General features: G+C 37.1%; 1 protein-coding gene across 3 annotated transcripts in view; it reads left to right on the forward strand.

Moving 5' to 3' along the window:
• The window catches only part of AFG1L (AFG1 like ATPase), a 201,286-nt gene that overhangs the window by 136,719 nt on the left and 37,282 nt on the right, over positions 1–27,285 (forward strand). For 2 of the 3 annotated variants that reach the window (XM_059083932.2, XM_067011566.1), the window contains exons 8-10: positions 2,573–2,655; positions 21,387–21,457; positions 21,714–21,814. In XM_059083932.2, coding sequence (XP_058939915.1) covers positions 2,573–2,655; positions 21,387–21,457; positions 21,714–21,814 — 255 coding nt within the window. Of the gene's footprint in view, positions 1–54; positions 115–2,572; positions 2,656–21,386; positions 21,458–21,713; positions 21,815–27,285 lie in introns of all 3 variants that reach the window. The other variant, XM_059083931.2, reaches the window with a different exon arrangement.

Below are 27,285 nucleotides of genomic sequence, written 5' to 3' on the forward strand. Positions count from 1 at the left end.
GTTGAGAAGAAGAGAGACGTATGGCTATACCTTTTTTTTTTTTTTTTTTTACAGGTCTCTGAGGCAATGGGAGAGTGGAATGCATGTATTTGGGCAATGCTATATTTCTTTCTGGTGAGATGAGTTAAGGGCCTGAGTCCTGAGGGTGGGTTTGAGCCACTTGGGATGATGAGCTAGGGAGGTGTGGGTGACTACTTAGGCCAAGCATTGCACAGTGGTGTGACTCTGTTAGCTTCAGGGGTGGTTCTTCAAATGTGTAGTTCAAAAACTTAGCTTTGTAGGCTCCCCAGGGGAGCGGCCTCTTCTTGGGGATTATTTTATTCTAACCTAATTCACAATTGCTAATATGTAAATCAAAATGCCGTAGCTTTCCCAGCCTTCCAGGCCAGTTGGTCTTCTCTCCGAGGGTGACCAACTATCCCAGTGTGCCCAGGACTCTCGTGGTGTTAGCACTGAAAGTGCTGCTTTCGGGAAAAAAACCCTCAGTCTTGGGGAAAGCTCTCAGTCTCAGAGGGATGGTTGATCACCCTATTTTACTTCTGTGAGCCCATAGCAGCTGTAGCATAGGAGGAGGGGAAATGCATTCTCGCTGCCACTGTGTACAGTCTCTTCCCTGTAGTACAGATGATGAAGAGCTCTTGCATAGCAGTACAACCCAGGATGTAATTTCAGGGAGGAAGAATGTTGCTACATCCCAAGCGTGACCAGATAGTGCTCTTCTGATTATCTGTTGCTGCATAACAAATGACTGCAAAATTTAGAGGCTTAAAATAACATTATTATCCTTTCTGGTTTCTGTGGTTCTGGGATTTGAGAAAATCTCAGGTGGCATTTCTGGCTCCCTCACTATGACAGTGGCTACAACTGGAACAGCTGGAGACCATTCCAACACCTCTGTCTTCATGTCATCTCAAGGCTCTCTATGGGCTACTTTAAGCTCTCCTGGTTGCTTCCAGACAGGTGATGCTTACCTGGCAGTTTAGGGTTCTGGAGCAAGTATTCTAGCCAATAAGAAAGAAGCTGCCTCAAATGTCACATCAGATATTACTGTATAGCATCATTTTCACCACAGCCACAGGATTCAAGTGGGGAGCACAGACCCCACTTCTTCTTTTTAAAAAAATATTTATTTATTTGGCTGCTCCAGGTCTTAGTTGCAGCACGCAGGGTCTTTTTTTTTTTTTTTTTTTTGTGGTACGCAGGCCTCTCACCGCTATGGCGGAGCACAGGCTCCGGACGCGCAGGCTCAGCAGCCATGGCTCACGGGCCCAGCCACTCTGCGGCATGTGGGATCTTCCCGGACCAGGGCACGAACCCGTGTCCCCTGCATTGGCAGGCGGACTCTCAACCACTGTGCCATCAGGGAAGCCCTGCACGCGGGATCTTTAGTCATGGCATGCAAACTCTTAGTTGCAGCATATGGCATCTAGTTCCCTGACCAGGGATCGAACCTGGGCCCCCTGCATTGGAAGCGCTGAGTCTTAGCCACTGGACCACTAGGGAAGTCCCTAAACCCTACTTCACGATGGTTAGAAGGTCAACGTCACAACCTGTTGAGATGGAGACATCATTGCAGCCATCTTTGGAAAATATAATCCGCCACAATTACCTTAGCTTCCAAATTCGGTTTTTCATTAATAAAAGTAGTAAAGTTGTTAAAATATGGTTTTTCCTCATGAATTTTCTTAATGCAATTTTTATTTCGAATGAAAACAAAAAAGTCAGCCTATAAATGTTACTTGAATTGTTCTGAGAACTCTTGCTTACCACTGTTCTACTGGAATGAGTGTGTGTGTGTGTGTGTGTGTGTGTGTGTGTGTGTGTATCTTCCCCAAAAGCCAACTGACCAACATAGGTGTAGTAAAAGTTCATTTGCTTTCATAGTAAGAATTTTAAGGGGTGTGTGTGTGTGTGGTGGGGAGTTTCCATGCACACATACACCCCAGAGGATGGAAGGGAAAGAGTAATTGGGAGGAGACAAGGACAGCAGTGGCATAGGACCATTCAGGTTGAATGGAAGCATTCATAGCAGGAAAGAACTCTGAAGACATTGATGGCTGGAGAGGGAGCTAAGGAACAAGGGCAGTGGCTATCATTTAGAAGTGAAGGGCAGGTATACCTATAGCATCACTTTAGTATGATCATTCAGTTTAAAATATGGATGCTAATGTTCTGATGCAGCTTTCTTAGACTGTCTGTCTCCCATTGTGATGCTTAAGACCCATGAGTTATTTTTTCTGATAGCCTCCAGCTTCTCACTTCAGAGTAATGGAAATTGGAATTTTAAAAGATCTAAAGCGGTTATTTGGGGAATTTGCTGACAGCACAGTTTTAGCAAAGTTTGAGGAAGGCATGCTACAAATCTTAATTTTATTAAATGGATATTTTTTGGCTTAATAAATGTTTAATATTGCAACTTTATGATTCTTACATGAGTTCTATTGTTTTGTCCCGAATTCATTATTTTATTGAGGAAAATTTCAAAAATTAAAAAAAAAAATAGGATAGCAGAAAGATTATAATTCTAAGCCACCATTTGTTTAAAAAGATATTTTATGTGTTTGGATTGTAGGAATACTGTAATACGGTCCAGCTAGATTCTGGGATAGATTATCGGAAAAGGGAACTTCCTGCTGCAGGAGAACTCTACTACCTGTAAGTTTTTTTTAAATTTTAATTTTCGAAGTTTAATATTTAATAATTAATCAGGAAAAGATGAGAAAAATAAGCAGGGTAATTATTAGAAAATGAAGGCCTAGTTCTAAAGCCTGTGATTTTTAAAATACAAAATGTTATAATGTTAACTTCTTTAAACTGTCTTTTTTGCCATCCACATTTGCATGATTTATAATGTGTGATTGGAGGAAACCCTAATTAGTTTTTTGGGGAGGAGTGATGACAGATGGTTAGAAAGTAATGAGTATCCTTTTTAAGAAACTCTAGTATTAAGAGAATATCTTTATTGTGCTCAAGTAATTAATTATTTGTGGACATCTTCTGACAAATGTGTCATTTCTGTTCTCTGAAAATTGTGTTTTATTTTGTCAATCTGTTTGTATTTATCATTGTTGATTGACTTCCATACATAACTATGTAAAATATATATACACAAGTACAACTGGATATATTTTGTCTTTTAAAAGCTCAGACTCAGGCTTCCCTGGTGGCACAGTGATTAAGAATCCTCCTGCCAATGCAGGGTACATGGGTTCAATCCCTGGCCCAGGAAGATCCCACATGCTATGGAGCAACTAAGCCCATGCACCACAACTACTGAGCCTGTGCTCTAGAGCCCATGAGCTGCAAAGACTGAGCCCACGTGCCACAACTATTGAATCCCGCGTGCCTAGAGGCCGTGCTCTGCAACAAGAGAAGCCACCACAATGAGAAGCCTGCGCACCTCAATGAAGAGTAGCCTCCGCTCACCACAGCTAGAAAGCCCACGCACAGCAATGAAGACCCAACACAGCCAAACAAAAAAATTAATTAATTATTTTTTAAAAAGCTCAGACACTCCTGAGTAGGAGCAATTTATAATAATAGATGTGTTCAGCATGTGTAGTTAATGCTGCAAAACAAATATAGTTTGTTTTAAAATGTCATTTGTGAGAACCTGAAAAGGAAAAAGTGCTTTACAAGTGCAAAGTGTTCTTTAGTGTATGCTGCTAGTGTTGCGCACCTAGTGGGTTCTCAGTAAATAGGTCTGTCTAAGGGCTAATTGTGATTTAACTCAAAGGCATGTTTCTGCTAATTTAAATTTTGATGACAATGTGCATATGAGAGGTTCAGGAAAGTTCTTGTCTCTGCCACCTTGTAAGCAGAAGTACTTTACTGTTTTTGAAGCAGAAATTAGCTAGAAAAATCACGTAATTAAAATTGCTTACTTTACAGTGTACCAGGGGCACTGTTTCAGTTTATTATTCAGATTCTGATGATTATTATAGGAGGTTCTTCATCTGCCCTTCAGTACTTTGTCTTTAAGTACTTTATAATTTTGAAAAATTCTTAGAACACTTTTTTTCTGCTTTAACTTGGACTTTTTCCTCTCCATTAATTTTTTTTTTTTTTTTTTTTTTTTTTGTGGTATGCGGGCCTCACTGTTGTGGCCTCTCCTGTTGCGGAGCACAGGCTCTGGACGCGCAGGCTCAGTGGCCATGGCTCATGGGCCCAGCCGCTCCGCAGCATGTGGGATCTTTCCGGACTGGGGCACAAACCCATGTCCCCTGCTTTGGCAGGTGGACTCTCAACCACTGCGCCGCCAGGGAAGCCCCCTCTCCATTTCTTTTATGTTTGTGCTTTCTGGTCTTTTTATTTTTCTGATATTCACAAGATTTCCCTGAAGCTTTGCTACCTATTTCTTGATTTGCCAAATGTATGGTACTTATAAATTAATTATTATTCCTTTTATTCTTTTTCAACAAATCCTTGTTCCTTGTTTTCCCACAAAGTATATCCTTATGTGGAAGAATTAAAACATTTTCCCAAAGGGGAGTTCCTTCAGTAAAGATGGTTGCTTGACTCTAAGTCATGAAATTTGTTTCCAGGTGTTAGAGAGGTCTCGGTGGAACTTACAGGAGTTGGAAAGCCTGCTTTTGCTTCAGCAGAGCCACTTTCTCTCTGACCTACCCTGTGTTGCCTCTTCCTCTTCTTGAAAAAAGTAATACAGTTCTAACACAACGAAATTCGGGTTTGTACTTTAAACAAGTACTGGAGGAAATCAGAATCTAACAACGTCCCAGAGTCCAGAAAACTAGAATGTACAAAGGCTACTGTGAAACTCTAGAATGGCTTTCTTAAAAATATGTAAATTCTTTAACCTTCAAGGAAAGTAGATTTTTTTTTTTTTTTAATTTTTATTTTATTTATTTTTGGCTGTGTTGGGTCTTCGTTGCTGCGCGGGCTTTCTCTAGTTGTGGCGAGCAGGGACTACTCATCGTTGCGGTGCACGGGCTTCTCGTGGTGGCTTCTGTTGTTGCAGAGCATGGGCTCTAGGAGCGTGGGCTTCAGTTGTTGCGGCACGCGGGCTTCAGTAGTTGTGGCTAGCAAGTTCTAGAGCGCAGGCTCAGTAGTTGTGGCACACGGGCTTAGTTGCTCCGTGGCATGTGGGATCTTCCCGGACCAGGGCTCAAACTCGTGTCCCCTGCATTGCAAGCGGATTCTTAACCACTTTGCCACCAGGGAAGTCCTAGGAAAGTAGATTTATTTATGAATTTAACATCAAAAGAGCTTTATCATAGTCTGATAATCAAGAATATAGAGCCTGGGGGCACACCTCAGAGGGAAGGCAGATATGTGTTCCTGAGGAGAATTAGGAATTAAAGTCATCTCAGAAGTGGGAGAATAGTATTAGATACCCAGATGGGATGCTAGGGATGTCATTTGTATTGTTTCACATGAGCCCTTGGGTAGAACTTCTTTCATGAAAGAGTAAAAGAAAAGTTCCTGGGGTCATGTTAACATTTCTGATTTAATTAGGTTTCGTTTTATCTTGTTCCTATAGGAAAACATTACTTTCCCCTCTATAACAGATTTTAATGTGTCATGCTATATATTGCCCAATTAAAGCATGTATTTCTCTTTATTACCCTCTGCCTAAACATCTGGAATTGGTTCATGAATATACAAGTCCTGACTACTCCCTTTGTCAATCTCACTGGCACCACAACTAAAAAAAAGAAAAGCAAAATTCTGTGTTTCCTCTAGGGAAGCACTATCTCAGAATTTCATATATGCAGAATCCCATATATGATCTTTAATTAAATAGAAATAGTCATTAATTCAGTATTTTATTAGTCTGACTTTCCAAAAGCCAATCTAAAATGTCCCAAAACATAATTCATATAACTCATATAATATCAAGAATTACCAGAGGTTTAAAAAACTGCTCCAAAATTTGACATGGAACAATTTCTATAGTTCATAATATTGTCTGAGTTACACAAGAACTAATTCATACAAGTCATTGTATGTTTGTATGTAATCTATTTCAGTTGTAGTTTTATATCACATTAAATTAAGAAATCCTAGAGTACCTTTATAAATAAGTTCCAGTTGCTTTTGGCTCATCCCAAGAAGTTTTTAATCTCACATAAAACTAACTCAAAAAGAGAATTTAAATTTAGCACGTTGTAAGCCACAGAGCTTGAGTGCAAAAATCCAAACTTTTTCATAGATTAAAACATTCCATGGTTGTCCAGTTTTTCATTCTGTGGTAACTGATCTCCCCAGAGGTGAGCACAAAGTCATTTTCTTGCTGGTTTCTTGGTGGATTGGGCTCAGTAAGATTCCCCATGAGTGGATTATGGTTTGCCAAAATCCATACAGGTCAACCAAACATTGGGCTTCTTGTTTGCACTTGGGCAGAGACTTGGACCAGTAATTTATTTTGAATTACCTGGTGTTTGCCAAAGGAGGCCCCATCCTGTGCCTTCCAGAGAATTTAACTGCTTCAGATTAGCTCTCTACTAGGGGGCTGGTGACACTAGAGGTTATCATTTTATATATGCAACAATGAGCGTCTCTTTTCTGACAGGAAGCACCACTGCTGAGGGGCACATGGGATGCTGCCCCAGACCATTTTGCTGTAAATTCTGTGAAGGGTTATGTTTTCCTGGAGAGAGGAAGTCAGGTCACCGTGGACTCACCCTCACTCTCTGTCTTTTTTCCTTTTTCATTCAGGAGCTGAGTAGTGCAGGTTCTTTTTTTCTACTAAAAAGAAGGAAGGAAGGAAGTTGAGGAGAGGTTTCCTATTCAAACACCATATCTCCACCATACTCACATACAAACACCCTACCCCCAACATAGAAGCCATGGCCTCAGTGGAATATTTTAAACTGAACCAAAAGGGGTAGAGGGAGGTGTTGGGCCTTGGATTTATTTTACCCTACTTATGAAGTAATAGTTTTGCCTGTATTATTTCATGAATGCTGGCAGAAGACACAAGAAACCTGGGTCAGAGACAAAGAATTTTATTACTCTAGGCACAGATAGCATGTTGAGTCAGTACCCTCCTTGTTCCCTAGTCCCGTTAGGGAAGGGAAGAGTTTTGCTGAGGGCGCAGATGGATGCCTGCATAGGCAGTGAGTTGTGTTACAGGAGAGGAACTCTGAGTTTGGGGAATGTACCAATTTATAGTCAGAAGTAAGCAAGCCTGCTTTTTTCCCAAGGGAGACGTTGCCTCATCCCTCAAGGTTTCTCGCTGCAAATAAACCTTAAGAAATGGTTAGGGCCTTGCATTCTTGGCATACTTAGCAAGGATGTGGGTGAGTGAGAGACCCAGGGATAACTGTCTCTCCTCACCGGGGACATTTATCAGACTTTTAACCTTAAAGAAGCCAGACTTTCTCCCTTTATTTCATTTGGCTCTTATCCACCAAAGTCATCCACCACTTCAACAAAATTATATCTGAATACGTTATTCAGTTATTTAATCCCTCAATTAAATTGTCTCAAGACCATTTCTATTCCATGTATATGGGGACTATGGATCATACTGAAATGATGAAAAATATATGTTACAACTTTTCAGACACAGCCCAAATAGTCACATATTCTTACCTGGCTAACATAGTACATGTATTCCTCCATCTTTTGAACAGTTTTAAGGAATTTCTTCTTAAATACTTTTACCAATGGAAACTTCATGTCTCAAGTACTCTTAATTTTCCACTTGGGAAAAATCTATTCCAAATAGCAAATTACTTCTAAGAATATATCTTTGAACACCATTTAAAAAAAAGTTTGCTGGCTAAAAACACACAGCTTCAAGGTACAGCTCTGTTTTAGAAGAAAGGTCTGTGAAAACAAAGACTGGAACTCATGCATGTTAAAACTTACTTCCCCACAATTAAAAATTTCTTGTCTTTTGCCTGTGATATTCCCTACACATACTCCCCTGCCCCCAACTGGGACAACCATAGATGAAAATTTAAAACATTTCTTAGCTTGTTTGTCATATCTTCTCATCCCTAAAACTTTGACAGAGATCTGTCTTCTGCCTGGAACGTTGCCACCTTCTGGTTCAGCAGAGTCTCTAGGGCATCTTGGGACCTTCTCATCCCCCATCATTACTATTCCAGGTGTTTCTGCCCCAGACATTGGAATCTGCAGTTTCAGTCTTAGTTTTTCTCATCAGAGTACCAGCCCAGTCATTTCCTATTTCAGTTCCCACTGAAGAACCTCTGAAACATCTGCCAATAGAAGCAACTTGAAAATTGTTAAGTCTGGCTCCCTTCCTTTTATTTTAAAAATTTTTATGTATGTATGTATGTATGTATGTGTGTATGTGTGTATGTGTGTATGTATGGCTGTGCTGGGTCTTCGTTGCTGCCCGTGGGCTTTCTCTAGTTGTGGTGAGCGGGGGCTACTCTTCATTGCGGTGCGCGGGCCTCTCATTGTGGTGGCTTCTCTTGTTGCGGAGCACGTGCTCTAGGCACACAGGCTTCAGTAGTTGTGGCACACGGGCTTAGTTGCTCCACGGCATGTGGGATCTTCCCAGACCAGGGCTCAAACCCATGTTCCCTGCATAGGCAGACGGATTCTTAACCACTCTGCCACCAAGGAAGTCCCCCTTTCCTTTTAGACTGTGATTTGTTTCAGTTCCATGGACTAGGCTGCCCAGGGTCCCTGCATAGGTTAGGCTGTGTACATAACCCCATTGAAACAGTAGATCTCTGGTCACCTACACCAAAGTTTTTATGGACTGATGCCGAACGTGGGCCTGCTATACTTTCCCTTCAGTTCCCTGAATTCTCTCGTGTATCTTTTAGAGTCTTCTCCATTCATATCAGTCCTACTTCTGACACCAGTGCATGGTGTCACAGTGGAGCCATGATGGTATTGAAGAGAAGATACCATACAGGTAAACAATATGAAATTTATTTGGCAGCAAAAGATACAGAAATGTATGCATATGGAGACAGTTGAGTAAAACAGAAGACAAATAGCATATTCTTATTGGAAGTTGAAGATTTTCTGGCCTGTGAAGCTGACATATAGCACCTGATCAGGATGAGGATCCCAACAGGTCATGTTTATCATTCTTGGATGAGTGGTTTAGAGAGACTCTGGCTATGTGCCTGCCTGCTCACCGGGTACAATTACCAGGTACAAACCCCAGGACATGCCTGAATGTTCACTGTCAATCAGTGTGAATCAAAGGTCAGTTTCCAATTCTTCAACAAGACTAGACTAGTCCTTCCTGAAGTCTGTTCCTGAGAGGGTGGGGAACAGGATTTCTGCCTCTGGCAATTAGAGAAACTATCTAGTTTCATGAGGTTCAGGCTATTGATCTGGTTAATTCTGGGGAAGGGAAGAAGACCGTTGGGGACATTTTTGACATTTACAGATTAAATTTTATTCTTAGCATCATGACATGGAACATATAGGTTTATCTACTTAGTCATAAGCATAGTCAAAAACTAAAATATTTACAGATAAAATAATACAGTGTATGGGATGTGCTTTAAAATAATCCAGGATGGGAGAATTAAGGGGAGGTATAGTTGAAGCAAGATTGGCCACGTATTGAGTGGGTGATTGTTACATCAGGTTTATTATACTATTGTCTTTACATGTATATATGTGTGAAATTTTCGACACTAAAAAGTTTTTTTTTTAAAGGTACAAATCTTCTCTATTTTTTTTCTGATTATGATAGCGAGAGTTTTATTAGTTCTATTCATCTTCTCAAAGAAACAGCTTTGTTTTATTCTCTCTGTTGCTTTATGTTTTATATTTTGTTGATTTCTTTTCATTTTGTAGTTTCCTTTGCTGTGGAAAAGCTTTTAAATCTAATCAGATCCCATTTGTTTATTTTTACTTTGCTTTAGAGGACAGATCCAAAAAAATATTGCCAAGATTTATGTCAAAGTGTGTTTGGCCTATGTTTTCTTCTAGGAGTTTTATGGTTTCTGGTCTTACATTTAGGTCTTTAATCCATTTTGAGTTTATTTTTATTTATGACATAAGAAAATGTTCTAATTTCATTCTTTTACATACGTTGCCTATTTTTAAATTGGGTCGTTTGTCTTTTTATTGTTGAATTTTAAGTGTACTTTATGTATTCTAGATACAAGTTCCATGTCAGATATATGATTTGCAAAAATATTCTCACATTCTTTTTTTTATTTTGTTGATGGTGTCCTTTGAAGCACAAAATTTTTAAATTTTAATGAGGTTCAATTTATTTTTTCTTTTGTTGCTTATGCTTTTGGTGTCACATTTGAGAAACTATTGCCTAATCCAAGGTCACAATGATTTATGCCTATGTTTTCTTCTAAGAGTTTTATAGTTTTAGCTCTTATATTTAGGTATTTGGTTAATTTCAAGTTATTTTTATATGTTGTATGAGGTAGTGGTTTATCTTCTTTCTTTTGCATGTGGATATCTAGCTGCCTCAGCACTATTTGTTGAAAAGACTATTCTTGCCCTACTGAATTGTATTGACCCCCTTTTTTGAAAATCAACTGACTGTAAATGTAAAGGGTTGTTTCTGGTCTCTCAATTATTATATTCCATTGATCTATTTGTCTAACTTTATGTCAGTACCACACTGTCTTGATTGCCATAACTTTGTTCTAAGTTTTGAAATTAGGAAGTGTGAGTCCTCCAACTTTGTTTTGTTTTGTTGTTTGTTCAAGATTGTTTTGGCTATTCTGGGTCCTTTGAATTTCCGTATGAATTTTAGGATCAGCTTGTCAAGTTCTACAAAGAAGCCAGCTGGAGTTTTGATGGGGATTGTGTTGAATCTGTAAATCACATTGGGGACTATAGTATGAAGTCTTCAGATCCATGAACATGTAATGTTTTATTCGTTTTCTAGGGCTGCCATACAAAGTACTGCTAACTGATATGTTAGAAAGCAGAAATTTATTCTCTCATTCTGGTGGCTAGAAGTCTGAAATCAAAGTGTTGGCAGTTTGGTTCTTTCTGGGCAGTATGGACAATCTGCTCCATGCTTCTGGTGGAGTTCTTTGGCTTGTAGGTGCATTGCTCTAGTCTTTGCCTTTAGCTTCATTTGCTATTTTCCTTGTGTGTGTGTGTGTTTCCAAATTTCCTCTTCATATAAGGACACCAGTTATCAAGTTAGGGACAACTCTAATCCAGTATGACCTCATCTAAGCTTAATTACATTTGCAAAGACCCTATTTCAAAATAAGGTTACATTCACAGGTATTGGGAGCTAGTACTTCAACATCTTTTTTGAGGACACAATTCAGCTCATAACAGCCGTCTTTCCATTTATTTTGGTCGTCTTTAATTCCTTTCAACAATATTTTATAGTTTTCAGTGTATAAAATTTATAATTCTTTTGTTAAATTTATTCATAAGCATTTTATTCTGTTTTAAACTAGTGTAAATGGAATTGTTTTCCTAATTTCCTTTTTGGTTTGTTCATTGCTACTGTATAACAATGTAATTGATTTTTTTTTAAACATCTTTATTGGAGTATAATTGCTTTACAAGGGTGATTGTAATTGATTTTGTGTATTGATCTCATAACCTGAAACCTTGCTAAACTTGTTTATTAGTTCTAATAGTTTCTAGTAGATTTCTTAGGATTTTCTAAATATAAGATCATATCATCTGGAAATAGAGATAGTTTACTTCTCCCTTTTAAATCTGAATGCCTTTTATTTATTTTTCTTGCCTAAATTTCCTGTCTAGAACCTTCAGTGAAATGTTGAATAGAAGTGGTATATTCTATCATAGAGAGTGGACCCCCTTGACTTATTCCTGAGCTTGGGTCTTTCACCATTAATTATGATGTTAGCTCTGGGTTTTTCTTAGATGCTCTTTATTAGATTAAGGACATTCCCTTCTATTCCTAGTTTTTGAGTGTTTTTATCATGAAAGGGTGTTGGATGTTGTCAAATGCATTTTCTGTTTCTATTGAGATAATCGTGGTTTTTGTCCATTATCCTATTGATACGGTGTATTTTATTAATTGATTTTTGGATTTTAAATCAATTTTGCATTTCTGGGATAAATCTCTATTGGTTGTGGTGTATAATACTTTTTATATATTGCTGGACTCAGTTTGCTAGCATTTTGTTGACGATTTTTGTGTTTATACTCATGAGAGATATTGGTCAGTAGTTTTCTTTTTGGTGGTGTCTTTGTCTGATTTTGCTATCAAGGTAATATTTGGAAATATTTGAAATATTGAATATTTGAAATATTTGAAAACTCATAAGATGAGTTTTGAAGAGATCCCTCCTCTTTGGTTGAGATTTTATCTTTTTTCTTGAGTTGGTTTCAGTGGTTTGCGTCCTTCTAGGAATTTGCCCATTTTATCCAAGTTATCTAATTTGTTGGTACAAGTTGTTAATAGTATTCCCTTATAATTCTTTTTATTTCATAAGGTTGGTAGTAATGTCCTCTCTTTCATCCCTGATTTTAGTAATTTTAGTTTTCTCTCTTTTTCTTAGTCCATTTAGCTAAATATTTGTCCATTTTATTCAGTTTTTCAAAGAACTAAACTTTTGGTTTTATTGATTTGCTATATTATTTTTCTATTCTTTATTTCATGAATTTCCACTCTAATCCTTATTATTTCCTTCCTTCCACTTGTTTTATGTTAATTTTATCTTTGTCCACGGTCTTATGATAGAAGTTAGGTTGTTGGTTTGAGATTTTTCTTCTCTTTTAATGTAGGCATTTATAACTATAAATTTCCGTATAAGTATTACTTTTGCTACATCTCATGAGTTTTGGTATATTACGTCTTCATTTTCATTGTCATTGTATTTTCTAATTTTCCTTTAGATTTCTTTTTTTGACCCATTGGTTATTTAGGAGTGTGCTGTTTAATTTCTACAAATTTGTGAATTTCCCAAATAACTCTGTCACCAATTTCTAATTTCACTCTACTGTGATTAGAGAACATTCTTTGTATAATTTCAATTCTTTTAAATTTATTTAGGCCTGTTTTATGGCCTAGGATATGATCTTTCTTTGAGTATGTTCCATGTGCATTTTGAGAAAATGTATATTCTGTGGTTATTGAGTGGAGTGTTTATATAGATGTCTGTTAGTCTAATTTGTGTATAGTGTAGTTCAAGTCTTATTATTTCCTGTTGATCTTCTCCCTAGTTGTTCTATCCATTGTTGAAAGTTGGATATTGAAGTCTCCAACTATTACTGTTGCATTGTCTGTTTCTCCCTTAAGTTATGTCAGTTTTTGCTTCATGAATTTTGAGGGCTCTGTTTCTAGGCACATATATGTTTGTAATTGTTATATCATCCTGATGGATTAATACTTTTATCATTATAAAATATTCCTTTTAGTCTCTAATCACATTTTTGTTGTTTTAAAGTCTGTTTTGTCTGATATTAGTAGTGGTTGCTTTTCTCATGATGTATCTTTTTTTCATCCTTTTACTTTCATCCTATTTGTATCTTTGAACCTGAAGCATATCTCCTATAGATAGCATATGTTGGAACTAGCTTTTTTATCCAGTCTACCAATCTCTGCCTTTTGATTAAATTGTTTAATTCATTCACAAATTATGTTATTATTGATATAATTGGATTTACATCTGCTCTTTTATTTTTCATTTTCTTTGTGTTTCATGACTTTCTTGTTTCTCTGTTCTTTGTTTACTGATTTCTTTTACATTAAGTGAATATTTTTAGTGTAATATTTTCATCCTTTTAATGATTGTTTTCCATTATATTTTTTGTCTTTTTTTTTTTTTTTTTTTTTTTTTTTCGGTATGCGGGCCTCTCACGGTTGTGGTCTCTCCCGTTGCGGAGCACAGGCTCCAGACGTGCAGGCCCAGCGGCCATGGCTCATGGGCCCAGCCGCTCCGCGGCATGTGGGATCTTCCCAGACCAGGACACGAACCGGTGTCCCCTGCATTGGCAGGCGGACTCTCAACCACTGCGCCACCAGGGAAGCCCTTTTGTCATTTTTTAGTGAAGAACTTTTATCTCTATGAGAAGTATAAAGTTTCATTCAAACTGAAATGTCTCAAATTCAAAATGAAGCATTGCATGTTGCTATATGTTTTGATAATTAAAATATTGGTAATGGTAATGAATCTTTACCCTAAGACCACCTGTAGGGAAAAGGTCTCTATGGTGGGAAAATATAGTTGATTCTCAAAAGTAGATACACAGTAGTATCTTTGTCATAAGAACTCCTGTTGAGGCTTCACTGGGGGCGCAGTGGTTGAGAGTCCACCTGCTGATGCAGGGGACATGGGTTCATGCCCTAGTCTGGGAAGATCCCTCATGCCGCGGAGAGGCTGGGCCTGTGAGCCATGGCTGCTGAGCCAGCGCATCCGGAGCCTGTGCTCCGCAATGGGAGAGGCCACAACAGTGAGAGGCCCGCATACTGCAAAAAAAAAAAAAAAAAGAACTCCTGTTGATATTTTATCAATGAGTAAGGCTCTGTGACATTGCAATCTTACAACTGTATATTAGTAAAATACAGCAGTAAGAGTTTTCTGCTTTATGTACTATAAGGCATAGTTAGGCCATTTATTATATCTCTTAAAAATCACAAAATTGTCCTATTTGACATAATTTAGATGTACATTTAAATATTAATTAATCTTATATTAACACAAGGACTGCTGAATTAAAAATTAATTTCAAGGATTTGAAACTATTTGAAACACCACCTAAAAAGTGGGAAAGCAGCGAAAGAAGTCCATCTTGTATATATTTTGGTATCAGTTTCCATCAGTCAGCTCAGCACACCTTTTATCTTCTATTCCTTTATTAAACTGTAATTTGACAATAGCATGTTACAGTGTTTGTTTCCCAGCAGGCCAGGCAGAACCAGAATAGAGCTGGCTCACCATTTCCACCTAAACACATTGACAAAGTATTCAATTATATGACTGTACTCATCTAGTAAAGTATAAATAAGCTATATATACAACATGTACATGAGTAGGTAATATATACACTTACACATATAAAAGTACAGAAGAAAGTTGCTAAATTTCCTTAGAATTCTTGTCTTGTTATTTCATCTTCAAATATATCACATTTATAACTAAAAATCTTCAACATAAGTAAAGCTGATCTGGCAGAAGTCCTATATCTTTAGTTAGTTTTGCTGTGTACCTTTTTTATACCTATTAAAACTCCCTGGCCTCTCTTTTTGAGGTGGATGTTACTATCTTCTTCACCTAAAGAGGAGTTAGAGATTCTTACTCTACAGCTTCTTCTTCATTTTTATTGCTGTTGTTTAAAATATTTAATCATTATAGCCTTTCTGAAATTTTATGAAAAATAATTATTTTTAGATCTACCAAGTTGCAATTTTACATGTTACACCACTGATTTATTTGGGGGGAATGCAATATATAGATTTAGTAGAAATTTTATGTAGAGTTTGGGGCTGAGAAAGGGGGAGGTGATTAAGGTCTGGAATTTGAGAGCTAAAGGTGCTAGATTCCGCTTGCTGCATTATGCATAGGTCAAGATTAATGGAACCAGTTAAGTTACTCTCCAGGTGATTGAGAAGGGTGGGAAATTCAGACTGAAATGGATCTCTGAACAGTCAATTAAGCCTTTGAGTGATTGAGAAGAAGATAAATACTAGGACAAAATCCATCCTAACAACTGGTTCTGTTATGTAAAACAAACCTACAGTATTTGAAATGCAACCAAGTCCGTTTTATATTAAGGCGAGTATAAACCAACTTAATCTTAGACCTGCCTCCAGCCCCAGATTATGTTTGGTATGAGCACAAAGAGCTGTACAGCATGAATGCACAAGGAATCAGTAGAGTGAGAAGGCTCACTGCCAGGGAAGTTTGGCACAAGAACTCTAAGAGGAAGGGGAAATTTCTCCCTCGTTGAATCAACTTTGGCTCTCTGGAATAGAGAACATGGAGAGAGAGGGACCAAGGAAAGCCAACCCTATTCTACTTGTTGATACCTTAACAAGCTGTTGATTTTTAAAAGGGGATAAAGGGATAAAGTGTGGGTAGCATTCTGTTCCTCTGAGTCAATCCTAATGAAGTAGGAGGTTCTTGAAGAAATTAATTTCCATTTAAATTCATGTATGACCCTCTTCTAGAAACCTCCACTTGTTTTGGAATTTTTGTAGAGAATTTCAAATGATTCAGCACAATAAGGTCTTTTTTGACATATTCTATTTCTTCAGTGTAAGTTTTATGTTGAATGCCTTATTTCAGCTATAGAAATTTTCTCAAAATTGAAATGACTGATTACTTTCCTCTCCGTTTACTAATTTATTATGGAATAATAAATCATGATTCTCATACTTCCGAAGCAGTCAGGCTTTTAATCCAGGGTACTGTACTCCAGGATTCCTATGCCAAATTTCCTGGCAACGAAACAGTGGTCGATTCCAGGGCTTTTCTGACTTAAAGACAGAGTAGTTCTACTCAACAGAAAATGGAAACTTGCCCCTCCAGTGCAGTTTCTGAGCTTAACAAAAGGGGACAAAAGCAATGAAATGGGTGGATTTTACCCAGAGCATTTAGAACAAAGGAAAAAGAGTTTGTGCTCTGCTTGGGCCGCTCACACTCTGCCCCCCAACAAAAAGCATTTGAAAAGAGTGATTCTGCTTCTTCTTCAGAATGACTTTTTTTTTTTTTTTTTTTTTTTTTTTTTTTTTTGCGGTACACCGACCTGTCACTGCTGTGGCCTCTCGCGTTGCGGAGCACAGGCTCCGGACGCGCAGGCTCAGTGGCCATGGCTCACGGGCCCAGCCGCTCCCCGGCATGTGGGATCCTCCTGGACCAGGGCACAAACCCGCGTCCCCTGCATCGGCAGGCGGACTCAACCACTGCACCACCAGGGAAGCCCCTAGAATGATTTTTTATTCTCTTGCTATGGCCACCTTTGGATTATCTGTGAGCAGATTTTTTCTTTTTCTTTTTTTAAAAAAATTTTTATTGGAGTATAGTTGCTTTACAATGTTGTGTTAGTTTCTACTGTACCGCAAAGTGAATCAGCTATACGTATACATATATCCCCTCTTTTTTGGATTTCCTTCTCACTTAGGTCACCACAGAGCATTGAGTAGAGTTCCCTGTGCTATGCAGTATGTTCTCTTTAGTTATCTATTTTATACATAGTATCAACAGTGTTTATATGTCAGTCCCAATCTCCCAATTCATCATCAGGTATTCATGGATACTGGTCCCCTTGGTATCCATACGTTTGTTCTCTACGTCTCTTTCTCTTTTTCTGCTTTGTAAATAAGATTGTCTATACCAATTTTTTCAGATTCCACATATATGCGTTAATATATGATATTTGTTTTTTATTTTGGATCTTATCTGCTCTACACAGCATCCCACTGATAGGGCAGTTACCCAGAATTAAAGTCCCTTAAATTCTTTATCCCTACTCACTTGTAGGAGCTTATGTTTCTGTCTCCCCTCATGAGAGAAAAGGGGATACAATTCAAAGCATCTAAGCTTAATTCCTGTACTTTCTCCTGATCATTTTGATGCTACTCAAGGCACTCTTCCTTAAAATATACCTCTGTGGTTAAAATTGAACTACACAAAGCTGAGCAGAGCATGTTCTTCCATCCATGTGACATGATATTTTTGTACCCCCCCAGAAGAAAACTCTGAATTTATCTCCCCTTTTACATTAAAAAATCATGTTTAATTTAGTGCCTTCTTTAGGCTGTAGCTTTTCCATGCAACTGTTTTTGACTACCAAGCTTTATCCCTCCTCAGTTTTATTGGTTAGGCTGAAATATTTTTCAAGTATGTTTATAATTTTCAATTATGTTTATAATTATAATTTTAATCACTTTTTTTGTATAATCTGTATCCTTGTGTGGTTTTTGTACATTCGTTTTCTGAATATACCTGTTGCCAACCTTGGGTTGTATGTTCCAAACTTGATTTTTTTTTTTTTTTTGAAACTAACTGACCCTCATCCTTTTTTAGAGTTTCACAGACATGGTTGTATTTCTGGGTATAGATTTTTAGTGTAAGGTAATGCTGCTGTCTTTTTAAATAGTTTCACTGGAAAACTGACAAGAGGGCCCTGGAGTTGCAGACTCACTGCTGTCACTCTAGTTTTTCTCCATTATAAGTGAATCACCACCACCACCACCACCAGCCCCATTTTGAAGTTAAAGGCATTTTCTCTGGCTGAAAGTTTTACAATAAAGTTGCATTCTTGAAATTTCCTACTTAAAAAAGACCAGAGATCTTAGGTATTTTTAAGAGTAGGTTTACAAATTTTCATGTATATCATAGTGACATTTTACCAAGAAAATGCTTCTGGATTAACTTGCATTGATTGTATTTTTATTCCATTTCCAAAAATGATTTGCAGCAACTTAGATTAAAATTATTTATCATACCTTCACCATAATCACTAAAATGGAAGAGATGGAAAATACCAAGTATTGGCAAGGATGTGGAACAAGTAGAATTTCTTGTACACTGCAAGTGAGAGAGTAAATTGCTACAACTCCTTTGGAAAACTGCTTGGCAGTATCTACTAAGCTGAATGTAGATATACCCTATGAATAGCAATTCTTCTCCTAGTTATATACCCAGCAAACATGTATACATGAGTTTACCAAAAGGCATGTACTAGAATGTTCACAGTAGAACTATTACAGTGGCCCCAAACTATAAACTACACAAATGTTCATTGTTAGGGGCTGAATTGTGTTCCCCCAAAATTTATAGGTGAAGCCCCAACCCCCAGTGGGACTGTATTTGGGGATAGGGCCTTTAAGGAGGTAATTAATTAAATGGGGTCATATGGGTGGAACCCTAATCTCATAGGACTGGTGTCCTTATAAGAAGAGGAAGAGACACCAGAGGAAAGACGATGTGAGGACACAGCAATAAGATGGCTACCTGCAAGCCAAGGAGATAAATCTCAAAAGAAATCAAACCTGCTGACACCTTGATCTTAAGACTTCCAGCCTCCAGGGGCTTCCCTGGTGGCGCAGTGGTTGAGAGTCCGCCTGCCGATGCAGGGGACACAGGTTCGTGCCCTGGTCTGGGAGGATCCCACATGCTGTGGAGCGGCTGGGCCTGTGAGCTGTGGCTTAGATAGATAACAGTCTGTTTGGTTGTGAGCTACATAAAATGCTTTTATGAATGTTTATTTTTAGACCACTTTACACCAATAAAATTTTTTATTTTACATGTAACTTCTGAGTAACTTTTTAAAAAATTAATTGATTAATTCATTTATTTTTGGTTGCGTTGGGTCTTGTTGGGTCTTCATTGCTGCTTGTGGGTTTTCCCTAGTTGTGGCGAGCCGGGGCTACTCTTCTTTGCAGTGCATGGACTTTTCATTGCGGTGACTCCTCTTGTTGTGGAGCACAGGCTCTAGGCTCGTGGGCTCAGTACTTGTGGCTTGCAGGCTCTAGAGCGCAAGCTCAGTAGTTGTGGCACACAGGCTTAGTTGCTCTGCGGCATGTGGGATCTTCCCGGACCAGGGCTCAAACCCGTGTCCCCTGCATTGGAAGGTGGATTCTTAACCACTGTTCCACCAGGAAAGTCCCTGAGTAACTTTTTATGATAATATAATAGAATTCTTATAAGGTACTATTATAATAAAAATAATTGTATCATTTCACATATAATTTCACTATAAATGAAATCACATATAACAATTTCATACATGTAGCCTAACTAAAGTCTAGTGAGCCATATTTTAATATTATAGTATATTTGAGCAGAGTAACAAAGAAATCACCACTGAGGAAGTTTATAAGCAATTGTTTGTTAACCAAATACGCTTTGAGAAATGTGACTGTCTTCTATTTTAGTTATTTTTCAGAATTCAGTTCTCGCCCTCTATTGGGTAACATGCCTAACCTAAGGACAAGTTAACTTTCTGAAAGCCAGCAGATGTCCTGCGTGGCTGACATTGCTTTCTTCTTTATATAGCCCTTAAAAAGTAGCTCCCTTCTCCATCAGTTGTATGTGTGTAGATCTCCACTGCAAGGTGGAGATGATTCCAAATGAATTCCTATGAATGATGTTGGCAAAGCCATCTAAACATACATGTGCTTGGTGTGGGCATTGACATTTACATTGGCTTGTATGATTTCTTTGTACCTTTAAAATTGTTTAGTCTCTATAATCACTCTTTCTGTAGTGTCATTTTATTACTTTAATACAGCTCTATTCAAGTATCATACAAGCCTTTATATAAGTCAAATAGCATTCCCCTGCAAAGCCAACCATTGCAAATGATATTTTTAAGATCCTTGAGGTAAAGTGGTTATTACTTGAAATGTGACAGTTCCAAACCCTTCATAATGACTGTGTGCTTTTACTATAGAACATTTGAAGAATTAGGTGCTTATGTGTTAAATGCTTGCCACCTGATAATTATCTCAAGGGAGAAATTATTTTGGTTTAGTTTAATCTAAAAAAAATAATTTATCATATTAGTTTTCAATAAGACTTTATTAAGACAGATGTCCAGAATGGAGGTTAATTGCTTCCACTCCTAGATCAGAGTGATTTGTGTGTCAAAATTAAGCATATTGGCAGGTCATCCTGTATATAGAGTTTGTATATAGAGTTTGTATATAGAGTTGAAGTAAACGTATATTTTAACTTGAAGGGTTTTTTTAACAACATTTATTTCTTCTGCCAGTTATTTTTATTTTATTGACTGTTAATTTATCAGTCCTTTTTTTAAAAAAAAAAGTGAGAGGAAAAAAAGCCATGGTATTATCACATTTGTATATGTGGGTTCCCTAAGCCATATGGTGATTTCTAATTAGAATACAAAGGATTCTTTGTCGAGACTAACTTCATAGTATCTGCAATGGTGGGCATCACAGAAGGAGAGAGTTTTCTTGAGTTTCCGACAAGGACACTTTTGAGAGAAACTGTGTGGTCTTTAATCGTCCTTATACTCAAAGTCTGATAAAGTTATTGATGTGCAGATCAAGTTGGTATTTTGAAGCTGGTAATTTAATTCTGCATGTTTGATCCTCTCAGTCAGTGGCTTGGCTTGATTTTTTTAAAAGGCAGATTCAGTATTTAATTTCACATGTACCCTCACAGTAGAGATTTCAAAGGATACTTTGCTGGATGCTTGACTGCCTTGTCTATTTGCTCTTGTTTTGCATGCAAGAGAGAGCCAGAAGCCTTTCTTCTCATTGTGTACACATAGTATTAATGGATTTACTCTGCCTGTATCGTCTCATTACTGAAAACAGCCAGAAGCACAGAAGTCTTTCAGTGTATGCAAATAAGGCAGAATCATCTACCTGAGAGTTAATATTCTCTGCTTTTAAGTGTATTCTAAATCTGATGTTTGTATTTAGAGCATAACATCCTGTTCTTTTTTTTATGGGCAAAAAGCTAAGCAGGCTCAGGCAGCTGTTTGATGTTGGCTTCAAGTGTTATTAATTTCATATTCTATTATTCTTTTCACTGTAGCACAAGTGAAGCTGATGTGGAGGCTGTCATGGATAAGTTGTTTGATGAGCTGGCTCAGAAACAAAATGATTGTACGTAAGTTAATTTCTCTTGAAAGAGAATACATTTAGAACACAATGCCCAATCTCCACTGACCAATTAATAAGTTCCATTGCTGTATATGGGTTGATGCCACACTCAAGTGGCAGTCATTGTATCAGCATTTTGTCTAATTTATGTGTTGAATCATGTGCTATTATTCATCAAGCTATGCATTTCCTATCTGTAAGAGATGAATTTTATAGTAATTATCCAGACAAGATTGAGTCTTTGTTCATGTTCCCATAGTAACTAGACCAAGGATTCTAAAAGTGCAAGGCAGAGAGCTGCGGCTGAATAAAGCCTGTGGAACCGTTGCCGACTGCACATTTGAAGAGCTATGTGAGAGAGTGAGTATCCAGACACGTTCAGACTCATTGGCCTTTTCACATGTTAAAATACTTCATATTTTCCTCTCTTCCTGATTCAGATTTTAAAATACAATTCACAGAGTCAGAACTGATTTAAAAGTCTCATTAAGAGAAATACTCATGTGTATATAGCCATGTGCTTTTTATAGATACTGGCACGAAATTTACTCTTAGAAGGGCTCTAAAACAAAATTAGAAACAGAGAGAACTGTCAGCTATTGCTGGAAGCAAAACTAAAATCAGCTTTAGGGATATTTTGTAAAAGTCAAACATAAGAAAATTTTTTTAAAAAATGAGGTGAGGTTAGTACCAGGGGGAAGGAAGGTGAAGTAATAATACCATGATCCAAGGAGGTATGACATAAAAGAATTTCCATTCCTTGTTCTTACGGCTCATCTGTTATTGTCATAATATCTGACCTATTTGGGCCAACGTCAAAGAAAGTGAATTTTTATAACTGTGACATCTATATTATATAACAATATATCCAACAGAGAAAAAAATATGTACATATATATTCATATAAATGAGAAAGATGTTGATTACAGATTAATTATAGATATGAATTCTGTCTTTTAAAAGCTCTGGGAATTCTCAGTACTCAATGGGTATTCAATTGACTGTAAATCTTGAGAAAAAGTCAGTTACATATATCTTTAAGCATAATACCTCAATTATGTATAAATTATCATTCCAACTAGTCTCTCTGATTTATCTTGAATTTTAGGTAGCTAAAAAAGAATTGTTTTTCAGGGGGAAGAGAAAATATTTTTTATACCTTCTAGCCATTTTATGACTACTTTTTAAAAAAATTGTGACTTCATGACTTCTAAATTTATAATTTTCAAACCAGAGAGAGAATCCAATCTACAAATGTTATCACAGAAATAAAGCACTTCAAGACCAATAAGGATTAGGATGAATTAGAATCCTCTGACAAGATGATAATGTCAGTCTCTGGTTGTGAAGGTTATTCTGTGTGATACGGACACTTTACACTTCTATTGCATCAATCTCATCAAGGTCCTAATAACCTAATATCTTTAGACATAATTTTATTAAGGCTTCCATTTAAGTTTTACTTACTTTGCCACTTGAGAAAAATCTTATATATCTGAGAAGCTCCCCCCACTTCCATAGAAGGGGACCTAGTGAGGAAAGGGGAAGGACAGACCTGATGTGTCTTGAGGTAGTAAGGCAAAGGTTATCTCTTGGAGCAGCTACTGAGTATTTATCTCTATTTTTTATGTGCTCATTATTTCAGACTTAGTACCAGGAAAAAGCCACTAATCAGAGACCAACATCTTCATAGTCTACTGTATCGGGGTGGTGAGGAAGAAGATTGATTGGGACTTTATCTTGAAAAATTAAGATAACACTTATAAAAATAGATATTTTTATCTTATTTGACAAAAATATGGACTATAATAACAACTAAGAACTAAATTCCTAAAATAAACAGTGAACAAATTACTATTTATTTTTGGCATAACTTCCTTGACAGAATTTTAGGATGATAAAATAGTATATCCTACACTTCATGATTGGTTGTTCAAGTACATGGAAAATCATGTTTATAAAAACATTTAAGGATATCATTGTTTTTTTCAAAGTCCTGTTTTAATTCATGAATATTTCAGTTAACTTTCTTTTAAAGTTTTGTTTTTCTTTTAAAGTTTTTATGTTGTCACTATCCTTGTTTAGTTTTTTCTTCTTCAAGTTAGCCAGATCTCCATTTCTCAGTGCCTTTGCATGGATAGGTTTGCTTTATATCCATATTGTAATTGTAGGATGTTTACTACGTCAGTCTGGATGACTGACATTGGACATTGATATGATAGGTTGGATTAAATACTAGTATTAAGCAGTGATGGAAGTTTGAGGAAGGGTTACATTTTAAAAATTGAGGTATAATTGACCTATAACATTATATTAGTTTCAGGTGTACAACATAATGATTCAGTATTTGTATACATTGCAAAATGATCACCACAATAAATCAGTTAAATAGTTAACATCAGTCACCTTATATAATTGCAAAAAATTTTTTTCTTGTGATGAGAACTTTTAAGATCTATCTTCTAAGCAATTTTCAAATATGCAATACAATATTATTAATTATAGCTACCATGCTATACATTATACCCCCATGACTTCTTTATTTTATAACTAACAGTTTGTACCTTTTGACCCCTTTCACCCATTTCTCCCACCCCCCAACCCCCACCTCTGGCAACTACTAATTTGCTCTCTCTATGTATGAGCTTGGTTTTTTGTTTTCTTTTTTTGAGATTCCACATATAAGTGAGACCCTACAGTATTTGTCTTTCTCTCTCTGACTTATTTCATTTAGCATAACGCCCTCAAGGTCCATTCATGTTGTTGCAAGTGGCAAAATTTCATTTTTTTTTATGGCTGAATAATATTACAGTATATAGATATACCACACTTGCTTTTATCCATTGATGGATGAAAGTTGTTTCCATGTCTTGGCTATTGTAAATAATGCTGCAGTGAACATGTGGTGCATATATCTCTGCAAGTTAGTGTTTTTGTTTTCTTTAGATAAATACTCAGAAGTGGAATTGCTAGATCATATCTATTTTTAATTTTTTGAGGAACCTCCATACTATTCTCCATAGTTTCTGTACCAATTTACATTCTGACCAACAGTGCATAAGGGTTCCCTTTTCTCCACATCCTTACCAACGCTTGTTATTTCTTGTCTTTTTGATAATAGCCATTCTAAATGGTGTAAGGTGATATCTCACTGTGGATTTGGATTGCATTTCCCTGAGGATTAATGATGTTAAACATCTCTTCATGTATCTGTGGGCCATCTGTGTTTTCTTTGGAACAATATCTATTCAGATCATCCACCCATTTTTATTTTTAATTAATTAATCTTCGTTGCTGCACATGGGCTTTCTCTAGTTGCGGCGAGGGTGCTACTCTTTGTTGCAGTGCACGGGCTTCTCATTGCGGTGGCTTCTCTTTTCTGTGGAGCACGGGCTCTAGGCGTGTGGGCTTCAGTAGTTGTGGCTCACAGGCTCTAGAGCACAGGCTTAGTAGTTGTGGCACACAGACTTAGTTGCTCTGCGGCATGTGGGATCTTCCCGCACCAGGGCTCGAACCCTTGTCCCCTGCATTGGCAGGCAGATTCTTAACCACTGCGCCACCAGGGAAGTCCCATCTGCCCATTTCTAATTGGATTTTTTTTTTTTTTGCTATTAAGTTGGATGAGTTCTTCATATGTTTTGGATATTAACCCCTTATCAGATATATGATTTGCAGATATTTTCTTCCATTCAGTAGGTTGCCTTTTCATTTTGTTGATGGTTTCCTTTGCTGGGCAGAAGCTTTTTAGTCTGATGTATTCCCGCTTTATTTTTGCTTTTGTTGCTTTTGTTTTTGGTGTCAGATTCAAAGAGTCATCACCAAGGCCTAGGTCAAGGAGCTTACTGCCTGTGTTTTCTTCTAAGAGTTTTATGGTTTCAGGTCTTATGTTCAATTTTTTAATCCAGTTTGAGTTAATTTTTGTGTGTGGTGTAAGATAGTGATCGAGTTTCATTCTTTTGCATATGGCTGTCCAGTTTTCACACCACCATTTATTGAAGAGACTGTCCTTTCCCCATTGTATATTCTTGGCTCCTTTGTCATAAGTTAATTGACCATATATATGGATTCATTTCTGGGTTCTCTGTTCTGTTCTATTGATCTGTGCATCTGTTTTTATGCCAATACCATGCTGTTTTTGTTACTATAGCTTTCTAATATAGTTTGAAATCAGGGAGCATGATGCCTCCAGGCCTGTTCTTTCTCAGTATTCCTGTGGCTATTCAGGGTCTTCTGTGGTTCCATATAAATTTTAGGATTGTTTGTTCTATTTTTGTGAAAAATAACACTGGGATTTTGATAGGGATTGCATTGAATTTATAATTGCTTTGTGTAGTGTGGACATTTTAACAATATTAATTCTTCTAATCCATGAGCATGGACTATCCTTTCATTTATTTGTATCTTTAATTTCTTTATCTCTTATAGTTTTCAGTATATAGGTGTTTCACTTCCTTAGTTAAATTTATTCTCAGGCATTTTATTCTTTTTGATGCAATTGTAAATGGGATTGTTTTCTTAATTTTTCTTTCTGATAGTTGGTTGTTAGTGTATAGAAACACAACAAATTCTGTATATGATTTTGTATTCTGTGACTTTACTGAATTCTTTTTTTTTAACATCTTTATTGGAGTATAATTGCTTTACAATGGTGTGTTATTTTCTGCTTTACAACAAAGTGAATCAGTTATACATATACATATGTTCCCATATCTCTTCCCTCTTGCATCTTCCTCCCTCCCACCTTCCCTATCCCACCCCTCTAGGTGGTTGCAAACCACCTAGCTGCTCTCCCTGTGCCATGCGGCTGCTTCCCACTAGCTATCCACCCTACGCTTGGTAGTGTATATATGTCCATGCCACTCTCTCACTTCGTCACAGCTTATCCTTCCCCCTCCCCATATCCTCAAGGCCATGCTCTAGTAGGTCTCTGTTTTATTCCCGTCCTACCCCTAGGCTCTTCATGACACTATTTTTTCTTAGATTCCATATATATGTGTTAGCATACGGTATTTGTTTTTCTCCTTCTGACTTACTTCACTCTGTTTGACAGACTCCAGGTCCATCCACCTCACTACAAATTGAATTCTTTTTATTAGTTCTAATAGTTTTTTTGGTGTAGTCTTTAGAGTATTCTACATATAATATCATGTCATCTGCAAACAGTGACAGTCTTACTTCTTCCCTTCAATTTGGATGCATTTTATTTCTTCTTCTTGCCTAATTGCTCTGGCTAGGGCTTCCAATACTATGTTGAATGAAAGTGCTGAGAGTGGGCATCTTTGTGTTGTTCTTGATCTGAGAGGAAAAGCTTTTAGCTTTTTACTGTAGAATCTGATGTTAGCTGTGGGCTTGTTACATATGGCCTTTATTATGTTGAAGTACATTACCTCTGTATCTACTTTGTTTAAAGTTTTTATCATAAATGATGTTGAATTTTGTCAAATGCTTTTTCTGCATCTATTGAGATGATTAAATGATTTTTATCCTCCATTTTGTTAATGTGGTGTGTCAGATTTATTTGCATATGTTGAACCATCCTTGTATCACTGGAATAAATCCCATTTTAATATTACATGTGATCCTTTTAATGTATTGTTGAACTTGGTTTACTAATATTTTGTTGGGGATTTTTGCATCTATGTTCAGCAGGGATATTGGCCTGTAATTTTCTTTTCTTGTGGTATCCTTGTCTGGTTTTGGTATCAGGGTAATGCTGGACTCATAAAATGTATTTGGAAGTGTTACTGCTTCTGTTTTTTAGAAGAGTTTGGGAAATATTGGTATTAATTCTTCTTTGAATGTTTGGTAGAATTCACCAGTGAAGCTGTCTG

This window comes from Kogia breviceps, chromosome 13 (assembly GCF_026419965.1).
Source record: "Kogia breviceps isolate mKogBre1 chromosome 13, mKogBre1 haplotype 1, whole genome shotgun sequence".
Taxonomy (NCBI): Eukaryota; Metazoa; Chordata; class Mammalia; order Artiodactyla; family Physeteridae; genus Kogia; species Kogia breviceps.